General features: G+C 42.4%; 1 protein-coding gene across 2 annotated transcripts in view; it reads right to left on the reverse strand.

The window, feature by feature from the left end:
* Positions 1 to 6,633: 6,633 nt before the first annotated feature.
* DDX31 (DEAD-box helicase 31) overlaps positions 6,634 to 26,371 on the reverse strand; it is a 43,876-nt gene continuing 24,138 nt past the window's right edge. For both annotated transcript variants that reach the window (XM_056541188.1, XM_056541187.1), the window contains exons 15-20: positions 23,840 to 23,890; positions 21,105 to 21,244; positions 20,707 to 20,782; positions 17,096 to 17,207; positions 14,905 to 15,085; positions 6,634 to 7,290 (exon numbers count right to left, since the gene is read on the reverse strand). In XM_056541188.1, coding sequence (XP_056397163.1) covers positions 7,161 to 7,290; positions 14,905 to 15,085; positions 17,096 to 17,207; positions 20,707 to 20,782; positions 21,105 to 21,244; positions 23,840 to 23,890 — 690 coding nt within the window. In that variant the 3' untranslated portion in view covers positions 6,634 to 7,160. The remainder of the gene's footprint in view (positions 7,291 to 14,904; positions 15,086 to 17,095; positions 17,208 to 20,706; positions 20,783 to 21,104; positions 21,245 to 23,839; positions 23,891 to 26,371) is intronic.

Genomic DNA, 26,371 nt, shown 5'->3' on the forward strand with positions numbered 1-26,371 from the left:
CAGCAGAGATCCTGAAAAGTCTATTGTAAATAGCTGCAGAACTTTTCGTTATACAATGATAAGTAATTGAACCTGTACTAAGTGTCCTTGAGGTTCTGTCCCCTTTATTATGGGGCCCCTGGTCACACCTGATCAGGTATGTGAGGACAATGGCGCCCGGGGCCCATCGCAGGCAGTCAGGGGCCCCTCTGTATTGATGAATTATTAATCCTAATCGCCCATTATTATTCTATAAGTGATATAAATGGTCACTTTGCAGGATGAGCGGTCCCTGACAGGCAGCACTGGCAGCTGGTGAACAGGACAGACTGGAGGCGGCAGCCAACAGATGGGCAGCGGGGCCCCAGACACCTGCAGGGTGACCCCCCGCCCCTCCTCCATGGCACAAGGAGCCGCACTGTGCCCCAGTGACCCCGGAGAGGTGTGAACTCGGGTCCCCCACACACAACACTACACGGGATGATGTTGTGGAAGTTGAAGATCAATAGTCTGAATGACATCACGTTACAGGGTATTAGCCATTTACTTTCTTCTAAAATGTATTTGTTTATATAGGTTTTAGGAAAAGATGGGTGACAATGAACATGACTGCTTAGGTAGCTTTCCTAGAGGTCAGAATGGCAAATCTATCTTCTATCTATCTGCCTGTCTATCTATCTATCTATCTCATATCTATCTTTCTATCTCATATAATATCTCATATCTATCTATCTATCTATCTATCTATCTATCTATCTATCTATCTATCTATCTCATATCTATCTATCTATCTCATATCTATGTATCTATCTCATATCTATCTAGTATCTCATATCTATCTATCTATCTCATATCTATGTATCTATCTATCTCATATCTATGTATCTATCTCATATCTATCTAGTATCTCATATCTATCTATCTAATATCTCATATCTATCTAGTATCTCATATCTATCTCATATCTATCTATCTAATATCTCATATCTATCTATCTCATATTTATCTATCAATCTCATATCTATCTATCTCTCTATCTATCTATCTCTCATATCTATCTATCTAATATCTCATATCTATCTCTCTATCTCATATCTATCTATCTCATATTTATCTATCTATCAATCTCATATCTATCTATCTCTCTATCTCATATCTATCTCATATCTATCTATCTCAATCTCATATCTATCTCATCTATTATCTCATATCTATCTAATATCTCATATCTATCTATCTAATATCTCATATCTTTCTATCTATCTCATATCTATCTATCTATCTATCTCATATCTATCTCATATCTATCTATCTATCTCATATCTATCTAATATCTCTTATCTATCTCTATCTATCTATCTACAAAAATAGAGAGGTTGGATTGCAGCACTCCAAATAAGAAGATTAGGGTGAAAAAATATTTAGTTCCATCCAAAATGCAACGTTTCGGTTGCCCCGTGCAACCATTGTGCTGTTTCTACGCCTGTTTATTATCTGTCTCATACAGTCGTGATACCCTTCGGAATTTACTTTAATTTAATTGACCCTTTTCTAAACTTTTCTGGTAATTTTTGTTCTGCACACCGGTTTGGTGGAATTTTAGCCCATTCCTCCACATAAAACTGGTTGAGCTCTGCTATGTTGGCATCTATCTCCCAGGTCCTTCCATCTCTATTGGGGTAAGGTCAGGACTTTGCAAGGGCATTGTGGGAAAGACTTGCAACATGTCAGTGTTCAGACCTTTACCGAACCGGAGAATAAGCCTGGAGAAGACCGCGCTCAGCGCGTTCTTTCCTGGCTACGTGTCACGTGATCGAGACACGCAGTGCAAGTCTATGGAGTGCGTCTCGATCACATGACAGAGCAGGGAGAGGAGTGCGCTGCAGCACAGAAATACTAAATATTTATTTGCTTCTACATTATGAGGGCTCGTTCACACTGGTTATGCTCTGGTACAGGCGTTTCGTTGTTAAATTTGTCATAAGGACGGTAGTTCAGCGCAAAAGAAAGTAACTAAACAGACCCAGAATGGGTTGAAGCACAACAGGCAGTGTAAACTTAGCCTAAAAAGAATTACAAAAATTTAAAGATTATTACAGTGGTCCCTCAAGTTACAATATTAATTGGTTCCAGGACAACCATTGTATGTTGAGACCAGAACTCTATGGAAACCTGGTAATTGGTTCTGAAGGCACCAAAATGTCATCCAAAAATAGGAAAAAAGTGAGGATTAAAGAAAAATAAGTAGATAACTAATATAGATAAAGCAAAGCTTTGCATATAAAAGTAAGAAATAGCTGCTGGAAGCTGTAAATCACTGTCTATGTCAGTGTTTCCCAAGCGGGGAGCCTCCAGCTGTTGCAAAACTACAACTCCCAGCATGCCCGGACAGCCTTTGGCTGTCCGGGCATGCTGGGAGTTGTAGTTTTGCAACAGCTGGAGGCTCCCCGTTTAGGAAACACTGGTCTGTAGAGGACAGGAGCTTCTTCAGGGTCCTATACAGAACACGCAATGTCCTTAAAAAAAAATAAAAAAATTAAAAAATTTAAATTTAAAAATATGGAGTCGCCCTCACCTGGTGTCCAAACGAGAAGGTAACCCTAGTACAGATAAAGTGTACAGAGCATGTTATACCTCCCTGTACTGTAGGGGGCGCTACCAGACACCAGTCAGTGCATACACTTCAGTAATACAGGTAAAGAGTACAGAACATGTAATACCTCCCTGTACTGTAGGGGGTGCTACCAGACATCACGTTTCACAGATCTGGACTGTCCGTAACATTGTATGTTGAGTCTGGTTTCAACTTACAATGGTCCAGAAAAGACCATTGTATGTTGAAACTATTGTATGTTGAGGCCATTGGAAGTTGAGGGATCACTGTATTTAATTAGGTGCAACACCGCAGTCTGTAAAATTCTATTAACCGGAAAAAAAAATCCCTTTTTTTAAAAAGGAATTAAAAAAATTAAATAATAATAATAATTAAAAAAAAAATTCTCCAATTAAAATGACCTGCATGTTTAGTTTTTTTTCCCTCAGATTTTCCACGCAGCCCCCCAGTCTACCTCACAACATATCGCAGTAAGTTTCGGGGCCCTTGTTGCGCTCCTCTCGCCTCCTCCTCATTCCCCATCTTGTTTGTCAATTCTATTAACCTCTGCAGTTCACTCTTTCTTCCTCGGCCTCTTTCATATTAATGGGGCTTGTGGGTATTAAAACAAATTTTTTTCTTCCACTCCTTTCTTGTGAAATGCGCAGCGGCTAATGAAGTCGATAAGGCTCATTCCTTTGTGATCAGGCCGGATTTTGCATGTGAAAAGAGGCCCGGGCTAAATCCTTTGCCATGGATATGGTAGACAGAGAGGATTGTCCCCCGGATCGGGGGGTTAATGAACTGACAGACAAGTTTATATACAGCAGCCGGCGGCCAACATATGCAGCCGCACACAAAAAAAAAAAACGCAAAAAGAATCCAACATGGATCGACTTAAACCCAGGGGATAAGTGATTTAAATTAATCTCATTGAATAAGAAAGACGCCAAACAAAACTTCTTAAAATCATATTAAAAATCTATCAAAGACAACTAGTGGGGAGAGGTGGGGGGTGATGATGGGGGGGGGGGGGGGGGGGGGGCTGGGACGGCCGCAGCTTGTCGCACATTTACCCAGACAAAATGGAAATCACAAAAAAACTGATTCTACCAATATTTAATTCCCTTTTACCTTGGAAAGATTCTACATAGAGCGTTAGGGAAATAGCGTGTCACATATAAGGGAGGGCGCACCGCAGATTCATAGGGAAAAAACATCCTATAATCAGCTGCCATGCCTTCTTTTAAAGGGGAACCCCAAAAACAAATTCACTAGAGGCACACTGGTTGGGAAACACTGATATAAGGATTGGATGGTTGTCTAGCAACAGGAGGTGCTGCTGGACAGTGACAACCTACAATATACAGGGCAATATGGCCGCCATAAATCTGTTGCTAGGGACATGTTGCCAGGGCTAAACCGTACAAGCTTTATTAGGATAAAGGCAGTTTGAAACAAATATAACATTGGCAATATGGCCGCCATAAATCTGTTGCTAGGGACATGTTGCCAGGGAAAACCGTACAAACTTTATTAGTATAAGGGCAGTTTGAGACAAACATAACATGGGCAATATGGCCACCATAAACCTGTTGCCAGGGCTAAACCATACAAACTTTATTAGTGCGAGGGTTGTTTCAGACAAACATAGCAGGGGCATGATGGCCGTCATCTACGTTTGGTTCTCTTAAACCTAAGGGGGAGTCCAGGTCTTGCGGCTGTAATTTGGGTGGTCATGTTAGATCTGTCAAGATGGCCGACAAGGCCACAGCTATGATGGGAACCAATGACAACGTGGCTTTCATTTCCCCCCCCCCCCCCATAAATGCTGACTTTTGATTGGCTGCTTGGGGCATCAAGAGACAGTCGACCAGTGTTTCCCAAGCAGGGTGCCTTCAGCTGTTTAAAAACTACAACTCCCAGCATGCCTGATCTAAGTTTTTCTCACATAATCACAATACACGCTGTAATCTTTTAGAACGTAAACATGAGGGCCCAGCCTGACATGTGCAGTTTAATTTTTTGTGATGGACAATGCTCTTTGTTTTGGATTGCACCATGACGTATCTCAGCCCCTGTTGGATACGTCTTGTGATCCAAGTCACTTCGTCCATTGAGGGGATGAACGTTTCAATCATGATCTTTTCTTATGAGGCACCGGCTCAGTGAAATGAACAACAATGGTGAGTAACGTGAGACACAGGCACCCTGCGGCCCAGCGACATCTTTATGAGCGCTGGTCTTTTATTCTCCTCGGTATGAGAAGACAATGAGGAGAGGCCTGATGTGACTTCCAGTCATGGCACAAAGGGCTCCAGCAGAGAGGAGGCTGCAGTCAGGTCTAGGATTACACAAAACACAATCCTGGATCATAGACGAGAGGTGGGAGCTACTACACCCACAATGATGCCACAGTAAGTACAGGATCACTATACATCATAGATGATGACATCACAGTACAGGATCACTATACATCATAGATGATGACATCACAGTACAGGATCACTATACATCATAGATGATGACATCACAGTACAGGATCACTATACATCATAGATGATGACATCACAGTACAGGATCACTATACATCATAGATGATGACATCACACAGCACTAGATCCATGACATCATAACATACAGGATCTGTACATATGATCACCTCCCATTAACAGTACAACATAGATGCCACAGTAAGTACAGGAGCACTATACATGATAGATGATGACATCACAGTACAGGATCACTATACATCATAGATGATGACATCGCAGTACAGGATCAGTATACATCATAGATGATGACATCACAGTACAGGATCAGTATACATCATAGATGATGACATCACAGTACAGGATCACTATACATGATAGATGATGACATCACAGTACAGGATCAGTATACATGACAGATGATGACATCACAGTACAGGATCACTATACATGACAGATGATGACATCACAGTACAGGATCACTATACATCATAGATGATGACATCACAGTACAGGAGCACTATACATGATAGATGATGACATCACAGTACAGGATCACTATACATGATAGATGATGACATCACAGTACAGGATCAGTATACATGACAGATGATGACATCACAGTACAGGATCACTATACATGACAGATGATGACATCACAGTACAGGATCACTATACATCATAGATGATGACATCACAGTACAGGAGCACTATACATGATAGATGATGACATCACAGTACAGGATCACTATACATCATAGATGATGACATCACAGTACAGGAGCACTATACATGATAGATGATGACATCACAGTACAGGATCACTATACATCATAGATCATGACATCACAGTACAGGATCAGTATACATCATAGATGATGACATCACAGTACAGGATCACTATACATGATAGATGATGACATCACAGTACAGGATCAGTATACATCATAGATGATGGCACTAAGATGCCTTATGGGAAGAAGACAATCCGGCAGGGGCAGGGTAATGGGCAATGCACGGAGACCAAACCTCACAGCTAATCTGATCCCACAGGACAGAGCACAGGTCTATGGGGTGGGGGGTCACATCACAGGTCTATAGGGTCCGGGCCTCAGGGGTCACATCACAGAGCTATGGGATCAGGGCCTAAGGGCCACATCATAAGGGGGAGCCACACAATATAAGGGGGTAGTTTAAATATTATGGCACTTACATTTCCTTCTCCTTACAGTAAGACTAAGCTACATGACAAAATCTTGTTGCCCCAAGTAATCACGCCATGCTGTAGACGCAGCAGCTGTCCGTCATGTTCCTGCCCTCTGACATCACATCCAATCAGAGCACCAGAACAGAATTTATAAAGTGAATATATATTTTAACCTTTTTTTTTTTTTCAAATGGCTTTGGGATTTCAGAAAAATCTTGGAATATTCCCCTTTACTCTCTGGTCGATGGCGGCATTTGATGCTCCAATTTTGCGGAGATTCAACTTGCGAACAGAAAATCATTTGTAGGTTTGAGAAACCACGATAAATTTCAAAACTAAATTATATTTAATAATAATAAAACTTTATTTATAGAAGTTTTTTTCCCCCTCCAAAAAATAATCCCATACGTCATCCAGCTTTTACACAGACCCTGAATGGCAAAAACCAAAGCAACATTCCCTGCTGTACATGGGCCCCATCTACTGGATTATCTTCTCTGTATCTACCCTCCGTATTGGGTACTGAAGCTCCCTGCCGTGTCATAAGTTATTGCCCAAACCGGTATTTTCCAACCAGGTTGCCTCCAGTTGTTGCTTAACTACAACTCCCAGCATGCCTGGACAGCTGTTGGCTGTCCGGCAATGCTGGGAGTTGTAGTTTTGCAACAGCTGGAACGCCCTGTTTGAGAAATACAAAATGCTGTATAAATTCAAGATATAGACGCTAAAACGGCGGCTGTCAGTCTTTACCGTCAATTCTGGCATTCTGTTTGTGAACCAGGAGGCCCATGATGAACAGAGCAAACAACTCCATGAAACTGAGCAACAATAAAACACCAGGATTTACATGAAAAGTTTTTTTTTTTTCTCTCCATCGGCCGTCCACACTTTAGGACGTCTCATCGTCGCTCCGAGGCGTCTTTGCTTTTTTCGGTCTCTGGGGGAGCCCGCTTGAATATTCTGACGTCAGGAGTTCGGAAAATCTCTGCTTCACTCTCTTAGTCTTCTGTTGCTCGTTTCTGCGGGACCAAAAAGAGAGGAAGATGCTTAAATTGCAATTTCCTGATACAACATTACCATTCCCCGATACAACGATACCATTCCCCGATACAACGATACCATTCCCCGATACAATGTTACCATTCCCCGATACAACTATACAATTCCCCGATACAACGATACCATTCCCCGATACAATGTTACCACTCAGATACGTTACCATTATCATACAACGTTACCATTCCCCGATAAAACGTGACCATTCCCGATACAACGATACCATTCCCCGATACAATGTTACCATTCCCCGATACAATGTTACCATCCCCGATACAATGTTACCATTCCCCGATACAATGTTACCATTCCCCGATACAATGTTACCATTCCCCGATACAATGTTACCATTCCCCGATACAATGTTACCATTCCCCGATACAATGCTTAAATGCTACCCCAACAAATTGTAGTTTTACAACAGCTGGATGCCCACTGGTTGGTAAACACTGCCATTGTGATTCTGAGACCACTACCCTGAGCATGCTGGGAGTTGTAGTCTTGCAGCAGCTGGAGAGAATGCTACAACTCCCTCCCAGGACACCAGTAGCACACAATCCCTAATCCCCCTGTAATTAATGGCTCAGGACCCCGTGGCGGCCATGCTGGGGGGGGGGGGGGGGAGCGTCACACAGCGGGGGACACGGCGGTTTTTGCTTGTTTGATGCCTCAGATGTCAGGTTAAGACAAAGGCCAAACCCACTAATCACCTTATTAGTAGTGAAAAACCAGCAGGTCTGAACAAGGGCTGAGGTGAGATACTGGGGGCTGGTCATACCCCGAGACCTGTTCACAGCAATCCAGCCTCCTCCATGTCCTGAAATCCAAAGTTGTCTCATTCTATTCAGCATATTTTTATTCATATTTGATTCTAGGAAAGCTGGGTGATCACTAATATGTCCACCACTTATACCTTCCACATTTCCAGAACACTGACATAGCAATTTGTCTCATCAGGAGACCTTGGAAAGCTGTGTGACAATCACTAATGAAAGGCAGGTGTATGTGTGTGTGTGTATGTGTATATATATATATATATATATATATATATATATATATATATATATATATATATATATACGCATACATACATACATACATATACACACACACACACAATAGCTGAACACTCGGCATTACCCGGTTTTTCCTTCCTCATCCTTGTTGGGGAGGAAAATAAACAAAGGTGGAAGCTTTTGACTTCAAATCCCATCCCCATATATTGTTGTTTATATCCCAACCCCATATCCCGACCTCCTATCCCGTCCTCCTATCCCCACCTCCTATCCCGTCCTCCTATCTCAACCCCCTATCCCGTCCTCCTATCCCGTCCTCCTATCCCCACCGCCTATCCCGACCATCCCGTCCTCATATCTTGACCTCCTATCCTGACCTCCTATCCTGTCCTCATATCCCGACCCGTAATATGTGACCAGGTAATGAAATATCTCCAGCCGTACAGAAGTTATGTGGGAACATACATTTCCCATTGATTTGCTTGGGACTTTAAACAAAACCCAGACCCTCACAAATGGGGGTAGTTAAGGGTTAAATGAACTATCCTATATTTTAAGTGGACATATAAGCAACATGTGATCGAGTATTATGGAAATATCTCCAGCCGTTTGGGAGTTATGCAGGAATATATATTTCCCATTGACTTGTATGGGACTTTAAACATAAACCCCGCCCCTGGCAAATGGGGGTGAGTAAGGGTTAAATCACCTATCCTATGTTTGTTGGTGACATATAAGTAACATGTGACCAAGTTTCATGTTAATATCTTTAGCCATTTGGAAGTCTTTGTGGAACATACACACACATATATACACATATACACACACATACATTGAGATTATATATATATGAGAGCGAGAGAGAGATTTTTTTTTCCTGTGTGTGTTTCTATTTTTTTTTCTAGAAAAGCTGGGTAACGGCTTATGCACCTACTAAGGCTTTGGTAGTGCTCACCCAGGTTTCCCAGAGTATGGAATGGCAAATCTACCTAGTAATAGAGAGATACATTTTGGAAAAGCTGGGTGACACTGGTTACAAACTAACATTATATCTTCCACTGGAGCTATCATCCAGCTTTCCCAGAGTCCTAAGTGTTGCAATCATACATATTATATCCCCCCCCACAAACATTAGAGCATGCTGGGACGTGTAGTTCGACACAACGCACATGTCTACAGGTTTGGAGCTTGTGATGGAGCAGCTCTCCTGGGGCAGGTAATTGAATAGTGATTTCGGCACGCTGGCGGCATGTTAACATGGACGGGGTCTGGGAAAGGCTCGGGGTCCCTCCTCTACATTCAGGGCCTGGGGTCCCGCTGGACTGGAGATCACAGGCATTAATAGGAAATCAACCGCCCCTCCCCCGCACCCGACACCCACAAGTCTCTTTTTAATTGGGGTCTTAAACTGGTTCCTTTTCAGCCATGACAGGGTATGAAATGAGCTTATTGCGGGGGACCCTCCGAGCCGGCCTGATCCCATTGTGGTCCGGACTTCACGGTCAACCTGCTTAGAGGGAAACGAGACAATGATGCAGACAGTCTCCATATCACTTCGCCAAAAACTTGTGCGACTGAATGAAAACCGGAACAGGCAAAAAAAAAAAAAAAAGGGGAACCATCTGTTTAATGACAGGACGCTGCCCAAATCCAGTCAGAAAATCTAGACGTATATGATCACACCCAGCTTTCCCAAGTACCTGAATATCTACTCAGTAACAAAGTAATATAGGGCAAGGATGGTGTATCATGACGCAGCCATATTGGTTTTCACCCAACTTTTCCAGAAGCTGATACAAACAGTGCCATAATAGCATCATTACAGTTTGTATCAGTTTCTGGGAAAGTCAGGTGGCAATCAATATGGCCGCCAGGGTGTCACCCAGCTTTCTCAGTCCCAAACCTGCCAAGTCATATGAAGGTACGTCTCCTTGCTCCTACACTAGCGCACTGCATTACTGAGCAGATTTGACATGTATGCACTAGACCAGTGTTTCCCAACCAGGGTGCCTCCAGCTGTTGCAAAACTACAACTCCCAGCATGCTGGACAGACAAAGGCTGTCCGAGCATGCTGGGAGTTGTAGTTTTGCAACAGCTGGAAGCAACCTGGTTGGGAAATACTGCACTAGAGAAAGCTGGGTGATAATCCCATTGGAATCTGTAATAATCAAATGATGCCAAATTCTTTGCTAGTATTAGATTCTGGGAAAGTTGGATGACAAGCAATATGGCTGCCGTGATGTAAACCAGCTTTCTCAGGACCCAAACCTGTCTAGTTTTGTCAAAATACATGTCCTTACTCCTATATTTCTGCACTACTGGAGAGATTCTCCATTTGGGGAAGCTGAGTGATAATCCCATTGGTGGCTGTAATGATTATATTATGGAAAATGCATTCAGCTTTCCCAAATGCCTGAACAGAAAATCTGTCCAGTTAATTGTTATTAAGGGACAAGGACATGTATCATGACTTAACTAGACAGGTTTAGGAAAGATGGTCAACAACTTGACAGCCATATTAATTGTCACCCAGCTTTCCCAAGTGCCTGAATGGCAAATCTGTCCAGTAATGCCGTAATGTAGATGAAGGCAATGTATTATGTAGTGCGGCAGTATAGAAGCAAGGAAAAGTATCATGACATAACTAGGCAGGCTTGGTTGGCAATGGAAAGCTGGTCAGCTTGGCAGCCATATTGGTTGTCGCCCAGTTTTCTCAGAAATTGACACAAGCAATTAACTTGATCATTCAGCTTTCACAAGTGCCTGAAAGGCAAAACTGTCTAGCAATGCAGCAAGATAGGAAGAAGGCGATGACCACGTCACGATATAACTAGGCAGATTTGACATTGGGAAAGTTAGTTGACGAACCTGGTGGCCATATTGGTTATCACTCAACTTTCCCAGATATTGATACAAGCAATTAACTTTGGGGTAATATGATCAATCGGCTTTCACAGGTGCCTGAATGGCAAATCTGTCTAGCATAGGAGAGGGAGCGATGGACGTGTCATGACAACTAGGAAGGTTTGCCATTGGGAAAGTTGGTCGACGAACCTGGCGGCCATTTTGGATGTCACCTGACTTTTCCATTAACGGATCTAAACTCCTGAAAAGTGAGGTCCCAGTGGGGGATATCTATATATGTTACTGTCTGGTGGGATATGTAAATCGTTGTCACTTTCCTATGGGTGTCCGAGTCGTGGAGTGGGGCGGGGTATTTCTTGGTAATGGGGGTGGTGGGGTAGGGAGGGGGGGAGATCATCACAATGTGTGCTTTGGTCTTCGTCCTCAAATCTCCTTAAATTATCTGGTAATGGCCCTTTAGGGGCTGTAAATGGTCTTTTGTGCTCTGGAACGCGACACGTTCACGCACCCCGGGAGCCGCTCTTGTTCTCAGCGTTTGGGAACGTCTCTGGGGTTAATGAGTAAAACAGAGGTGCGCAGACCCCCGGACTTATCGCCTTGGCATAATCGCGTGACACGCCTCCCCGCCGTCAGTCAACGCAGCGCTTGGCAAAAAAACCCTGAGTCTGCCCCATGCTATGTAACGTGCTACTTATCTGCTAATCACACTATTCTTCCCACAATAAAAGCCCCGGACAAATCCTTCTAGTCATGGGGGCAAGAGAAGCCGAGAGAGGGGGAGGGGGTACAGGGGTCCCAACTACTATTCCATCTGCCTCATTCAGACAATGCATCACCCCCATATTGCATGATGAGCGGCTAGCAGCTACCATATGGTGGGCTATGGGGGTTTAGAGACCAGGAGGGGGTACACAGTGACGTCACAGTTATTTACAGAAGGGGGGGGGGGAATATACAAAAAGTACAATTGTATCAGAGTAAATAGAGATTTCCACTCTTAACTGACCCCCCCAATGTATACCTTCCCAGTGGGGCACAAGTCTACCACCGATTCTCACTACACTGAGGACCTCTGCTGGGTGTTGGGGGTAATGATTTAGATGTGGGGGGGGCGGGGGGATCTAGTAATGACCACTGACTATAATACAGAAAAGGGGAGTGGTAGGGACGGCTCATGGCTGGACATGTTTGATTATGTGGTGGGTGATGTTCTAGGGCATTGATAATTTGGGGGTATTAATAGGGCCGTATAATTAGTAATGTTACAATGGTCTAATAATTAGTATACATATCGCAGCATTGCAAAGAGTCTTCACTGATAGTATATTTTATATGAATTGTAGCACTTTGTCGTCACTTTGAATACATTTTTAGCACTTTTTGTATATAAACTTTATGAAATAATATTAACATTATAAATTAATACATATGTATATTTTTATTGTTGTTTATTTATTTTAATCATTTGCAAAAATAGTCGCAGCACTCCAAAGTATAGAAAAAATAAAAAGTGGCTTTATTTCACTTCACAAATACAGGTGCAACGTTTCAGCTGCCGATGCAGCTTTTTCCAAGCATCTGAATACTTGAAAAAGGCTGCATGGGCAGCTGAAACGTTGCACCTGTATTTGTGAAATGGAATAAAGCCACTTTTTATTTTTTCTATACTTTGGAGTGCTGCGACTATTTTTGCATTGCTGTATCTGGATTGGGGTCTCAACCGGGCCCAACTAGTTGCTTACACCCTCCTATTTTTTGCCCCTTGGGTTGTGCTGCTTCTCCAGTATTTTTTCTTCTATCTATCTATCTATCTATCTACATACATACACACACATTTTCTTTATTTTTTTATTTATTGTATACTTCACATGACCACTATTTGCAGCACTCTGCACATTTTTTATTTTTTTGAAATAGTATTACTATATATTAACATTTTATATTATTACTAATATTCAGATATTATAAATAATAATTTAAGTTATAATAATAATAATCATAAAATATCATTATATAATATATACATATATATTATAATATTACACACACACACACATATACACAATTTATTTTTCATTTATTTATGTATTTTATATCACCACTATTTGCAGCACGGTCACATTAACACATTTTTGCACTTTTAGTATGCAATTTCACTATGTGATTTTGTTTTTTATCACAATTTATGTATGTATGATTATTTATATGTTTTATAATTAAACTAGTCTAAATAGGGTAACAATTTTAATTATGTGATGAACTATAGTATAATTAATATATGGTTAATATGTCATATGAGAGGCAATACAGTTCCGGTCTGCAGGGGGATGCGGGAGACAGTGGATGTCGGATGCAGTTTAGTGCAGATGGAAGTGCGTCACATCCTTGCACGAAGTCGCAGTGTGCTGGCGCCCACAATGCTGAGGTAATTGTTCCCGGCCTCTCTGATTTCTGCGATTTCATTGGGGTTGTATTTAAAGGGGTTATCCACGCATAGACAAACAGAGCAAATTTCTTCCAGAAAACAGCACCACACCTGTCCTCAGGTTATGACTGGTAATTACAACTTGTCTCTATTCACTTCAACTGAACTGAGCTGCTATACCATACACAGCCTGAGGACATGTGTGGCGCTGTTTTAAGAAGAAATTATCTTAATGTCTTGTAGTCCTGGATAACCCCTTAAAAAGGAGTACTCCGCTGTGCTTGGACCCCCCGCAATCACGGGCCGGCACCCCAACATTCTAAACATTTATGTCCAGAACACCGGTTTCGAGCATCCGTGGTCGTGACGTAGCTCCACGTCCCCTCCATTCACGTTTAAAAGAGGGGGGTGACGAGCAACCACAGCTGTCATGCCCCCTCCCATAGACATGAATGAAGGGCGTAGCGTGGAGTATAATACAGGATATAACTCAGGATCAGTACAGGATAAGTAATGTAATGTATGTACACAGTGACCTCACCAGCAGAATACTGAGTACAGCTCTGGAGTATAATGCAGGATATAACTCAGGGTCAGTACAGGATAAGTAATGTAATGTATGTACACAGTGACCTCACCAGCAGAATACTGAGTACAGCTCTGGAGTATAATACAGGATATAACTCAGGGTCAGTACAGGATAAGTAATGTAATGTATGTACACAGTGACCTCACCAGCAGAATAGTGAGTACAGCTCTGGAGTATAATACAGGATATAACCCAGGATCAGTACAGGATAAGTAATGTAATGTATGTACACAGTGACCTCCCCAGCAGAATACTGAGTACAGCTCTGGAGTATAATACAGGATATAACTCAGGATCAGTACAGGATAAGTAATGTATGTACACAGTGACCTCACCAGCAGAATAGTGATTACAGCTCTGGAGTATAATACAGGCTATAACCCAGGATCAGTACAGGATAAGTAATGTATGTACACAGTGACCTCACCAGCAGAATAGTGAGTACAGCTCTGGAGTATAATACAGGATATAACTCAGGATCAGTACAGGATAAGTAATGTAATGTATGTACACAGTGATCTCACCAGCAGAATAGTGAGTGCAGCTCTGGGGTATAATACAGGATATAACTCAGGATCAGTACAGGATAAGTAATGTAATATATGTACACAGTGACCCCACCAGCAGAATAGTGAGTACAGCTCTGGAGTATAATGCAGGATGCACAGTCAGGGGTCTTACCTCTTGGACTTCATTGCTTTTTGCTTCTTAGAATTTCCGGCCAGCTGTTGGGTGAGGTTGTGCGGGGCATCTCTCAAGCCAAAACTTTTGGCTACGTGACCCAGGTGCAGGGAACGGATATGGAAGATCTGCTTTAGGTCCCTGGGGTAGGTGGCATAGGAGCGAATGTAGGACTGCAGGGCTGAGAAGGAGAAGAGGAGGATCGCATCATCACAAACTTTATATACACAATAGATGCCTTTATTTTTACTTTCCTCCAGAAAGCAAATTTAATGGGTTTTATTTGTAGTTAGTGTCGCCCCCTGTTGAGTAATGTGGGAGAAGTATATGGCAGCTACTATTAGCACATTTTATAATCCAGAAAGTTTTATTATGAGGAAACATCTATCTACCACTGTGTTTCCCAACCAGAGAGTCTCCAGCTGTTGTAAAACTACAACTCCCAGCATGTCCAGACAGACTTTGGCTGTCCGGTCATGCTGGGAGTTGTAGTTTTGCAACAGCTGGAGGCACCCTTGTTTGGAAACACACTTCTCTACCATGGCTATGACCCCATATGTTACATTTAATGAGGATCCAGCGCTGAGGCCGGTGACCGCACATCTCTGCTCCTCTGGCGCACTTCCCTCTGCTGCACCTTTCCCCCCCATCCATGCTCAGATGGAGAGAGCTTAGCGGCGGCTCAGGAGTAATCTTCTGCTGGATATTGGCGTTTATGAACAGTAATAAAAGTAAAAAAAGTGTCATCTTGGAGAATGACGGCTGCGAGATCCAGGAAAATCACTGAAGAGGTTATCAACAGAGGTGGACGCAGCCCGAGGCATCGAGTGAAGAGCCTCATGTCAGTAAGACGGGTCACAAGCACCGCGGCGACACTACAGCATCAACCATTACTGTCCGTATACACCGCTACAGTATTATCGGTGCAGACACAGCACAGCCATGACAGGAAAAGGGAAAACTGCAATATACTGACCAATAGACTGTGAAAATTAAATATTGTTTTTATAAATCCTTTATGGGGTTGTCCATAAACATCTTCTCTCAAGTTCAATATGGAGAGGTAGGGGGTACAAAAAAAAAAAACCTATATAACTACTATAATACTGCCCCTATATACAAGAATATAACTACTACAATACTGTTCCTATATACAAGAATATAACTACTATAATACTGCCTCCTATATACAAGAATATATCTACTATAATACTGCTCCTATATACAAGAATATAACTACTATAATACTGCTCCTATATACAAGAATATAACTACTATAATACTGCTCCTATATACAAGAATATAACTACTATAATACTGCCTCCTATATACAAGAATATAACTACTATAATACTGCCCCTATATACATCAATATAACTACTATAATACTGCCTCCTATATACAAGAATATAACTACTGTAATACTGTTCCTATATACTAGAATATAACTACTATAATACTGCTCCTATATACAATATAACTACTATAATACTGCCTCCTATATACAAGAATATAACTACTATAATACTGCCTCCTATATACAAGAATATAACTACTATAATACTGCTCCTATATACAAGAATATAACTACTATAATACTGCCTCCTATATACAAGAATATAACTACTATAATACTGCTCCTATATACAAGAATATATCTACTATAATACTGCCTCCTATATACAAGAATATAACTACTATAATACTGCTCCTATATACAAGAATATAATTACTATAATACTCCTCCTATATACAAGAATATAATTACTATAATACTGCTCCTATATACAAGAATATAACTACTATAATACTGCTCCTATATACAAGAATATAACTACTATAATACTGCTCCTATATACAAGAATATAATTACTATAATACTGCCCTCTATATACAAGAATATAACTACTATAATACTGCTACTATATACAAGAATATAACTACTGTAATACTGCCCTCTATATACAAGAATATAACTACTATAATACTGCTACTATATACAAGAATATAACTTCTATAATACTGCCCCTATATACAAGAATATAACTACTATAATACTGCCCCTATATACAAGAATATAACTACTATAATACTGCTCCTATATACAAGAATATAACTACTATAATACTGCTCCTATATACAAGAATATAACTACTATAATACTGCCCCCTATGTCCAGTTCTGTTGTTACCTTTTTTCGCAGACAGTGACGTCTCGGCGTTTCCGTGCACGTAGTCTTCAAACTTTGTCTGTAACACTGTGGCCCTCTCTCGTACAGCCTGGGGGTCCGCCGTCTCAGCCCTCTGCAGGGAGGGGGGGGGGGATGAGGAATAGATAAGGAGATGGGGTTACATTAAAAGCTGGAGCGTGAGTTGGGTGAATAATAAAGGCGTTTAGAATAGATTTAATAACAGTATAATGACACAGCGCTGGTCTCCGGGTGGCGGGGGTAATCCTTCCAATATTAATGGTAAAAGAAGAGAAATTACACTGTAATAAAACGCTGGGAGGAGGAGGGGGCGCTCATGAGACAGCAGCGGACATTAACTCTTCTTCTCCCAAGTTCTTAGAAACTCTATTCAGCATTAAATCTGTGCCCGCTCCCTCATACAACACTTCTCACAGCTGAGGGTTCGTTACATTTGCATCCAGACTAGAGAGAAGTCATTTGCAGCACAGATCTACTTCCGGACAGTTTGTCACAATGTGTCAGTGCAGGTCCTAAAGAATCAGCTTAGAGCTCACACAATTAGCCTGCAGCTGTCAGTAGATGATAGGGATTGTAGTTTTACATTAAATAGAGAGCAACAGGTCGGGGAATAATGGTCGAGACCAGTGTTTCCCAACCAGGGTGCCTCCAGCTGTTGCAAAACTACAACTCCCAGCATGCCCGGACAGCACTTAGTTGCAGCGTCTAAACCAGTGTTTCCAAACCAGTGTGCTCTCAGCTGTTGCAAAACTACAACTCCCAGCATGACCGGACAGCCTTTGGCTGTCCGGGCATGCTGGGAGTGGTAGTTTTGCAACAGCTGGAGGCACCCTGGTTGGGAAACACTGGTCTAGACAGATACAATTGTAACAAACCTTCAGCTGCCATAAATCAAAACTGGTTGTTAGCCTCTGGGTGTAAATGACAATGTTCCCGTTCACTGAAAGCAACTGGAGATCTTGAAAACGGAGTCTAGTGGCTTTGTATCTGTCACAAAACTACAACTCCCAGCATGCCCCATAGCTATGTGTTTCTCTAACTTCTGCAAAACTACAACTCCCATCATGTCCTGACAGCCTTCTGGTCTGTATCAGTCCAGACCTGTGCTCCACAACCTACGACTCTCTAGTCATAGAAAAACTACAACTCCAATAATGCTACGGGGCCATAGAGATGTCAGTATATCCTGGGAGTTGTAGTTCTGCCATGACTGTAGAGATGCAGGGCTATCACAACATCCTAGGAGGAATAAAAGGCTATAAGAGCATGATAGGAGTTGTAGCTTTGACACAAGAAGACTGCTACAGACCTGTAATAGCATGCTAGGAGTTGTAATTTTGCAACCGTTGGATGGCCACATGGCTGTCATTGTCTGCTGGGAGTTGTAGTTTTAGCAACAGGTGGAGGGCCAGAACTTGCTGAGACCTCTACTTTTGCAATAGCTGAGAACCATATGCATCAGGGCATGCTAGGAGTTTTTGTTTTGCAACAGGTGGATGGTCAGTGCATGCTGGGAGTTGTAGTTTTGACACAATTTGAGCACCACAGGGACATCAGGGAATGCTGAGTGCCATAGTTTTGCAAAAACAGGTGAGAGGAACGCTGGTTTAGGGTGAGGCAACTGTGTCAATCCTCCAGCTGATGCAAAACTACAACTCCCAGCATGCTCCGATAGCCACAGGTTTGGGAACATTGCTTTAGATTAATGTTTTCCAAGCAGAGCGTCTTCAGCTGTTGCAAAACTACAACTCCCAGCATGCCCTGACAGCCACAGGTTTGGGCACATTGCTCTAGTATAGTGTTCCCAAACCAGGGTGCCTCCAGCTGTTGCAAAACTACAACTCCCAGAATGCACTGACAGCCACAGGTTTGGGAACATTGCTTTCGATTAGCGTTTCCCAACCAGTGTGCCTCCAGCTGCTGCAAAACTACGACTCCCAGCATGCCCGGACAGCCATGCTGGGAGTTGTAGTTTTGCAACTGTTGTAAACAACAATATTCCAATTCACTGACAGCAAGCAGACATTAAAAAGCTGATCCTCCACCATTAACGTAATAAAACCGTAACTGATTCCCCGACATGTAGCCTCCTGTTGCCGGGGAGAAGCGGCTATCCCTTTAAATCCCGCTTTACAATGTAACTTTTTTTTTTTTCGTTCTCGTTTTTTATTATTATTATTATTTTTTAAATATTAATGCAAAACTGCGCAAGTTTACCCGTCTCCCCAGGTGGACGAAATCCGGCGATATTAAAACTAAAGCACTTTAATAACGCAGGAAATACGAAAAAATAATCCGCCATCTCCTCCCCCCCACCGTCCTGTTAACATCTTCAGATTAATGAGAAAGAGAGAGGGTACGGGCTGCGGAGGGGGGTGAGAGGTAAAGGGGGTCCGCGTGTGAACACAACACTTGTTAAAGTAATATTGGAAAGCCGGCTGGCCGGGGGCCGCGCGAGCGGGGATAAAAAATCCCGCTAAAGCGTTAAATAAACAGAGCCGAAGCCCCGGCTCAATCCCTCTGTTGGTTACTGTAGACTTTCTGTAACAGGGCTCAGAATAGTTCTGAGATCTGCCGGAATAAAAAAAAAAAAAAAGGCGAGAGAGTCTTGGAGAATTCCAATAAAGACCTCAAATTGAAGCCTGGCCCTGCTGCGGAGCGGCGGCAGAAAATTAAAGAGCGCTCAATCTTAAGTGACAGATGACTCGTCTCAATGTCACAACTGCCAGGGGATTAGTGATAATATGACAATATATTACAAAGGGAGGGGGAGGGGGGAGATGCGGAGCCCCCTCTGCCTGGATTCAGGATCTCCTTAAGTAACATCTCTTCTTCTCCCACCAGCTTCACTATGAGCACTCTATACACATTATATACTGGACAGGGCCGCTATATGGTGGAGGACAGGCACTATTCTGCTGGTGAGGTCACTGTGTACATACATTACTTATCCTGTACTGATCCTGAGTTATATCCTGTATTATACTCCAGAGCTGTACTCACTATTCTGCTGGTGGGGTCACTGTGTACATACATTACATTACTTATCCTGTACTGATCCTGAATTATATCCTGTATTATACTAGAGAGCTGTACTCACTATTCTGCTGGTGAGGTCACTGTGTACATACATTACTTATCCTGTACTGATCCTGAGTTATATCCTGTATTATACCCCAGAGCTGTACTCACTATTCTGCTGGTGAGGTCACTGTGTATATACATTACATTACTTATCCTGTACTGATCCTGAGTTATATCCTGTATTATACTCCAGAGCTGTACTCACTATTCTGCTGGTGAGGTCACTGTGTACATACATTACATTACTTATCCTGTACTGATCCTGAGTTATATCCTGTATTATACTCCAGAGCTGCACTCACTATTCTGCTGGTGAGGTCACTGTGTACATACATTACATTACTTATCCTGTACTGATCCTGAGTTATATCCTGTATTATACTCCAGAGCTGTACTCACTATTCTGCTGGTGAGATCACTGTGTACATACATTACATTACTGATCCTGAGTTATATCCTGTATTATACTCCAGAGCTGCACTCACTATTCTGCTGGTGTAGCCTCTTACCTTTCCTCGTTTGATTATTAAGAAGTCCTCCAGCAGTAGATTGGATAAGATCTCCTCCATCTTCATCTCTGATACACTGAGAATGAGAAGATAATCCCCTGATGAAGCACAGTTAAGCCCGGACCAATGATAATGACAGGAAAAATGTGAACTTGATACTTAGTAAGTGACCGTGAGGAGCCTGCGCTTACCTGAGGGGAGGAGGGTGACTGAGAGACCAAAGCCGGCTGGCCGTACCTTCCAATATGACAGTGTCTGAAAATCTAGTAAATATCTCTGGAGCTATTCTATTTAAAGTACTATTTTAACATCATGTTATAATATGTTCTCAAAAGCGCCACCATAACATGATAGGCATTCAGTGGTACTGCAATCCAAAACTTTAATATATTTCTCACCTGATCTTGTGAACTCCTAAGGTCTGCATGTATTCCGCCTCTGATGGGATTAGGATGAGCAGACTGCTGCCATGGGCGCCCAACCTGGCTGTACGACCAACACGGTGGATATACTCTGCGGCAGACGCTGGAGCGTTATACTGTGATGGGGACCAAAAGAATAAAATAGCACACAGGGACAATATAAAAATGCATATGGAAACATAACTGCCTCTTATCAGTGCGGAGCAGTATTATAGTAGTTATATTCTTGTATATAGGAGCAGTATTATAGTAGTTATATTCTTGTATATAGGAGCAGTATTATAGTAGTTATATTCTTGTATATAGGAGCAGTATTATAGTAGTTATATTCTTGTATATAGGAGGCAGTATTATAGTAGTTATATTCTTGTATATAGGAGCAGTATTATAGTAGTTATATTCTTGTATATAGCAGCAGTATTATAGTAGTTATATTCTTGTATATAGGAGCAGTATTATAGTAGTTATATTCTTGTATATAGGAGGCAGTATTATAGTAGTTATATTCTTGTATATAGGGGGGCAGTATTATAGTAGTTATATTCTTGTATATAGCAGCAGTATTATAGTAGTTATATTCTTGTATATAGGAGGCAGTATTATAGTAGGAACAGTATTATAGTAGTTATATTCTTGTATATAGGAGGCAGTATTATAGTAGTTATATTCTTGTATATAGGAGGCAGTATTATAGTAGATATATTCTTGTATATAGGAGGCAGTATTATAGTAGTTATATTCTTGTATATAGGAGCAGTATTATAGTAGTTATATTCTTGTATATAGGAGGCAGTATTATAGTAGTTATATTCTTGTATATAGGGGCAGTATTATAGTAGTTATATTCTTATATATAGGAGGCAGTATTAAAGTAGATATATTCCTGTATATAGGAGCAGTATTATAGTAGTTATATTCTTGTATATAGGAGCAGTATTATAGTAGTTATATTCTTGTATATAGGAGGCAGTATTATAGTAGTTATATTCTTGTATATAGGAGGCAGTATTATAGTAGTTATATTCTTGTATATAGGAGCAGTATTATAGTAGTTATATTCTTGTATATAGGAGGCAGTATTATAGTAGTTATATTCTTGTATATAGGGGCAGTATTATAGTAGTTATATTCTTATATATAGGAGGCAGTATTATAGTAGTTATATTCTTGTATATAGGAGCAGTATTATAGTAGTTATATTCTTGTATATAGGAGGCAGTATTATAGTAGTTATATTCTTGTATATAGGAGCAGTATTATAGTAGTTATATTCTTGTATATAGGAGCAGTATTATAGTAGTTATATTCTTGTATATAGGGGGCAGTATTATAGTAGTTATATTCTTGTATATAGAGGTAGTATTATAGTAGTTATATTCTTGTATATAGGAGCAGTATTATAGTAGTTATATTCTTGTATATAGGAGCAGTATTATAGTAGTTATATTCTTGTATATAGGAGCAGTATTATAGTAGATATATTCTTGTATATAGGAGCAGTATTATAGTAGTTATATTCTTGTATATAGGAGCAGTATTACAGAAGTAATATTCTTGTACATTGAATAGCAGTTCTTTTTATGTACACAGGGGGCAGTATAATGTACAGAAGTATTTCTCCCCTAGTACTGCGGTGCTTATGGCCATAGACATCTCCTCATTGTGATAACTTTCTCGATCTGACTGACGTGCTCATTTCTCAGACTGTTCCCATTTCCACTGTTGGGCTGCGCAGACATAGAGTAAGACACAGACAGACATATTTCAGCCTCCGCTCCATAACTCCAAGCTGCGACACGGATATCTTGACAGGGAGAGATGAGCGAACGGTGAATGACGTATTGTTGGGATGAATTCTCGGAGCCCTAATTACCCCACATATAACACCGAGCCCGGCCTTTCCCAGCAACCCATAAGGAATATATCAGATGCCAGTGCAGCTCCTTAACACTAGAAAAAGAAGGATGTGTTCAGATGTGGCTGTCAGGGGAACGCTGCGCTCTGACATGTGAAGACAAAATGCATGCTAGATGTGGAGCTAATGGGGCCGATCTCCAGAGAAGCTGTCCTCTGCCGATCTCTCCCTCTCACCCCGCTCCCTGTCTCATTGTTAGCCTGCTTGCATCTATTCTCAGAGACACCGCTGAGGAGACGGATGGGTAGGTGACACCGGGCAAGCTCAGCAATCTCAAGGCTGCATCCCCGTGCTTGATGAGGGAACCGGGGCGAGACCGGGTGTGTATACAGCAGAGATGTTTGTATATATACATACACACAGGATCACGGTCACCTGCCAGCCCCAATTTATACAGGGGATGTCTTGTTATAAAGAAGCTTTGGCTCACTCTCCATATATTCTGTGCGAGGCAACAATTGCTGTAGGTTATTTTTTATTATTATTTGTGGCATTTATGGAGATGGGCGATTTCTAGCATTAGATATACTTTAAAAAACAAACCAACCCAAAATGGCTCACAGCAGGACAGAGTATTTCAGAAGAGGCGTGTGCTGAACTTAAAAAGAAAGAAAGGAAAAGGCCTCTTTACTTCTGTGTCATGTAGGGAGAGACTGAAAGCAGAAAGGATACCCTCCCAGCAGCACAGAGTATTTAAGTAAAGTATGAGGACAGGGGTTCTGGAACGTGTCTAGTAGAGTCAAATTGGTGATGATGTTGGAAAGGAAACCTGTAAAGCTGCGGGGGGGGCACTCACCTGTACAATCCAGGTAACTTGGGGGAGATCCAGTCCCCTAGCAGCAACATCCTGAAAGAAAATGGACAAAAACGTGCTGGTCACTGGGGTGCAGTTTCTGGGTGCTAAGTAATGTACATATATGTTCTTCTATGACATGGGTGCAGGGCTGTACTTATACATGGTGTGCACGCTCATATAACATGGGGGCAGTATAGTGTGCACGCTCATATAACACGGGTGCAGTATCGTGTGCATGCATATATAATATGGGGCATAGTGGTGTGCACGCTCATATAACACGGGTGCAGTATCGTGTGCATGCTCATATAACATGGGGGCAGTATAGTGTGCACGCTCATATAACATGGGTGCAGTATCGTGTGCATGCTCATATAACACGGGTGCAGTAACGTGTGCGCGCTCATATAACACGGGTGCAGTATCATGTGCACGCTCATATAACATGGGTGCAGTATCGTGTGCACGCTCATATAACACAGGTGCAGTATCGTGTGCACGCTCATATAACACAGGTGCAGTATCGTGTGCACGCTCATATAACATGGGTGCAGTATCGTGTGCACGCTCATATAACATGGGTGCAGTATAGTGTGCACGCTCATATAACATGGGTGCAGTATCGTGGGCACGTTCATATAATATGGGTGCAGTATCGTGTGCACCCTCATAACATGGGTGCAGTATCGTGTGCACCCTCATATAACATGGGTGCAGTATCGTGTGCACGATCATATAACATGGGTGCAGTATCGTGTGCATGCTCATATAACATGGGTGCAGTATCGTGTGCACGATCATATAACATGGGTGCAGTATCGTGTGCACGCTCATATAACATGGGTGCAGTATCGTGGGCACGTTCATATAACATGGGTGCAGTATCGTGTGCACCCTCATAACATGGGTGCAGTATCGTGTGCACCCTCATATAACATGGGTGCAGTATCGTGTGCACCCTCATAACATGGGTGCAGTATCGTGTGCACGCTCATATAACATGGGTGCAGTATCGTGTGCAAGCTCATATAACATGGGTGCAGTATCGTGTGCACGCTCATATAACATGGGTGCAGTATTGTGTGGACGCTCATATAACATGGGTGCAGTATTGTGTGGACGCTCATATAACATGGGTGCAGTATTGTGTGCACGCTCATATAACATGGGTGCAGTATCGTGTGCACGATCATATAACATGGGTGCAGTATCGTGTGCACCCTCATATAACATGGGTGCAGTATCGTGTGCACGCTCATATAACATGGGTGCAGTATCGTGTGCCCGCTCATATAACATGGGTGCAGTATCGTGTGCCCGCTCATATAACATGGGTGCAGTATCGTGTGCCCGCTCATATAACATGGGTGCAGTATTGTGTGCACCCTCATATAACATGGGTGCAGTATCGTGTGCACCCTCATATAACACAGGTGCAGTATTGTGTGCACGCTCATATAACATGGGTGCAGTATCGTGTGCCCGCTCATATAACATGGGTGCAGTATTGTGTGCACGCTCATATAACACAGGTGCAGTATTGTGTGCACGCTCATATAACATGGGTGCAGTATCGTGTGCCCGCTCATATAACATGGGCACTTTCATGTGACTTTATAATATATTAGTTTACGGGAAACATGCAGGGACGCCAGGCTCACAGTCATTGGAGAGGTCACTGTATGGGATGAAGCAGACCTTCCTGCAATGTAACCCCAGACTGCAGCAGAATTTAGTGCATCCACCTTGCCTGTTCCTGGCGTGGCGCCTACCTACAGCTCATCTTTACTGTGGCATCAAAGGAGGAGGAGGAGGAGGGAAGGGGGGAAAGCAAAAAGGTCATTTAGAAAATGTTTTGCTGTTTACTCAGCCACGTTAACTCGTGTTGCCATATTCTGGTGCCTCCAGCCAAGAGTCTTGGCCTCCCGTGATCAGCTCAGCCTGACTTTATTACTCAGCCCAATCTGTCGCCGTCACGTCAGGGGACCCTCCCCCGCCGAGGCCTCTCTACGCTTGCAATAATGACTTTTGGCAGAACGGAAAGGGCGGGACGACTGCCTCCATTTCTCTGGCGGAGACGGTCGCCCTGCTAGCTGCCATACTGGGTGTGCTTCCACGGTAAATAAATGAGTCATTTTAATCCGGCTGACAGGCGGGCACCTGAGCAAGCTGATTTCCATCTGTGCCCTCGGAGGAAGCTCAAGCAAGCAGAACTAAGTCTGCGCTACCCCAGTCACATCATCTCTTCCAAACTAAGAATATCTCTGACCTGAGTGTCTCATTGTTGCACCCCGGACCATATACCTGCCCCGCCAGAGGGAGGCGGCCATGTGGCGCGGCCCTGAAGTGGTTAACCGGCGCTCCGCCTTCTCGCGGATAAGCCGTTTTCGGCACTAATTACTCTAGATGGTTGTAATTTACAAGTTGGCGGTGGGCAGGACGCTCCGAGCTTCACACGTTCTCCGATCAACAGCTGCCACGATTAGGTAGCTAATTGCGCTGCCTTCTGTAGCGTGCAGCAGGCTTGGCGGC

Source organism: Hyla sarda, chromosome 9 (genome assembly GCF_029499605.1).
Source record: "Hyla sarda isolate aHylSar1 chromosome 9, aHylSar1.hap1, whole genome shotgun sequence".
Lineage (NCBI taxonomy): Eukaryota > Metazoa > Chordata > Amphibia > Anura > Hylidae > Hyla > Hyla sarda.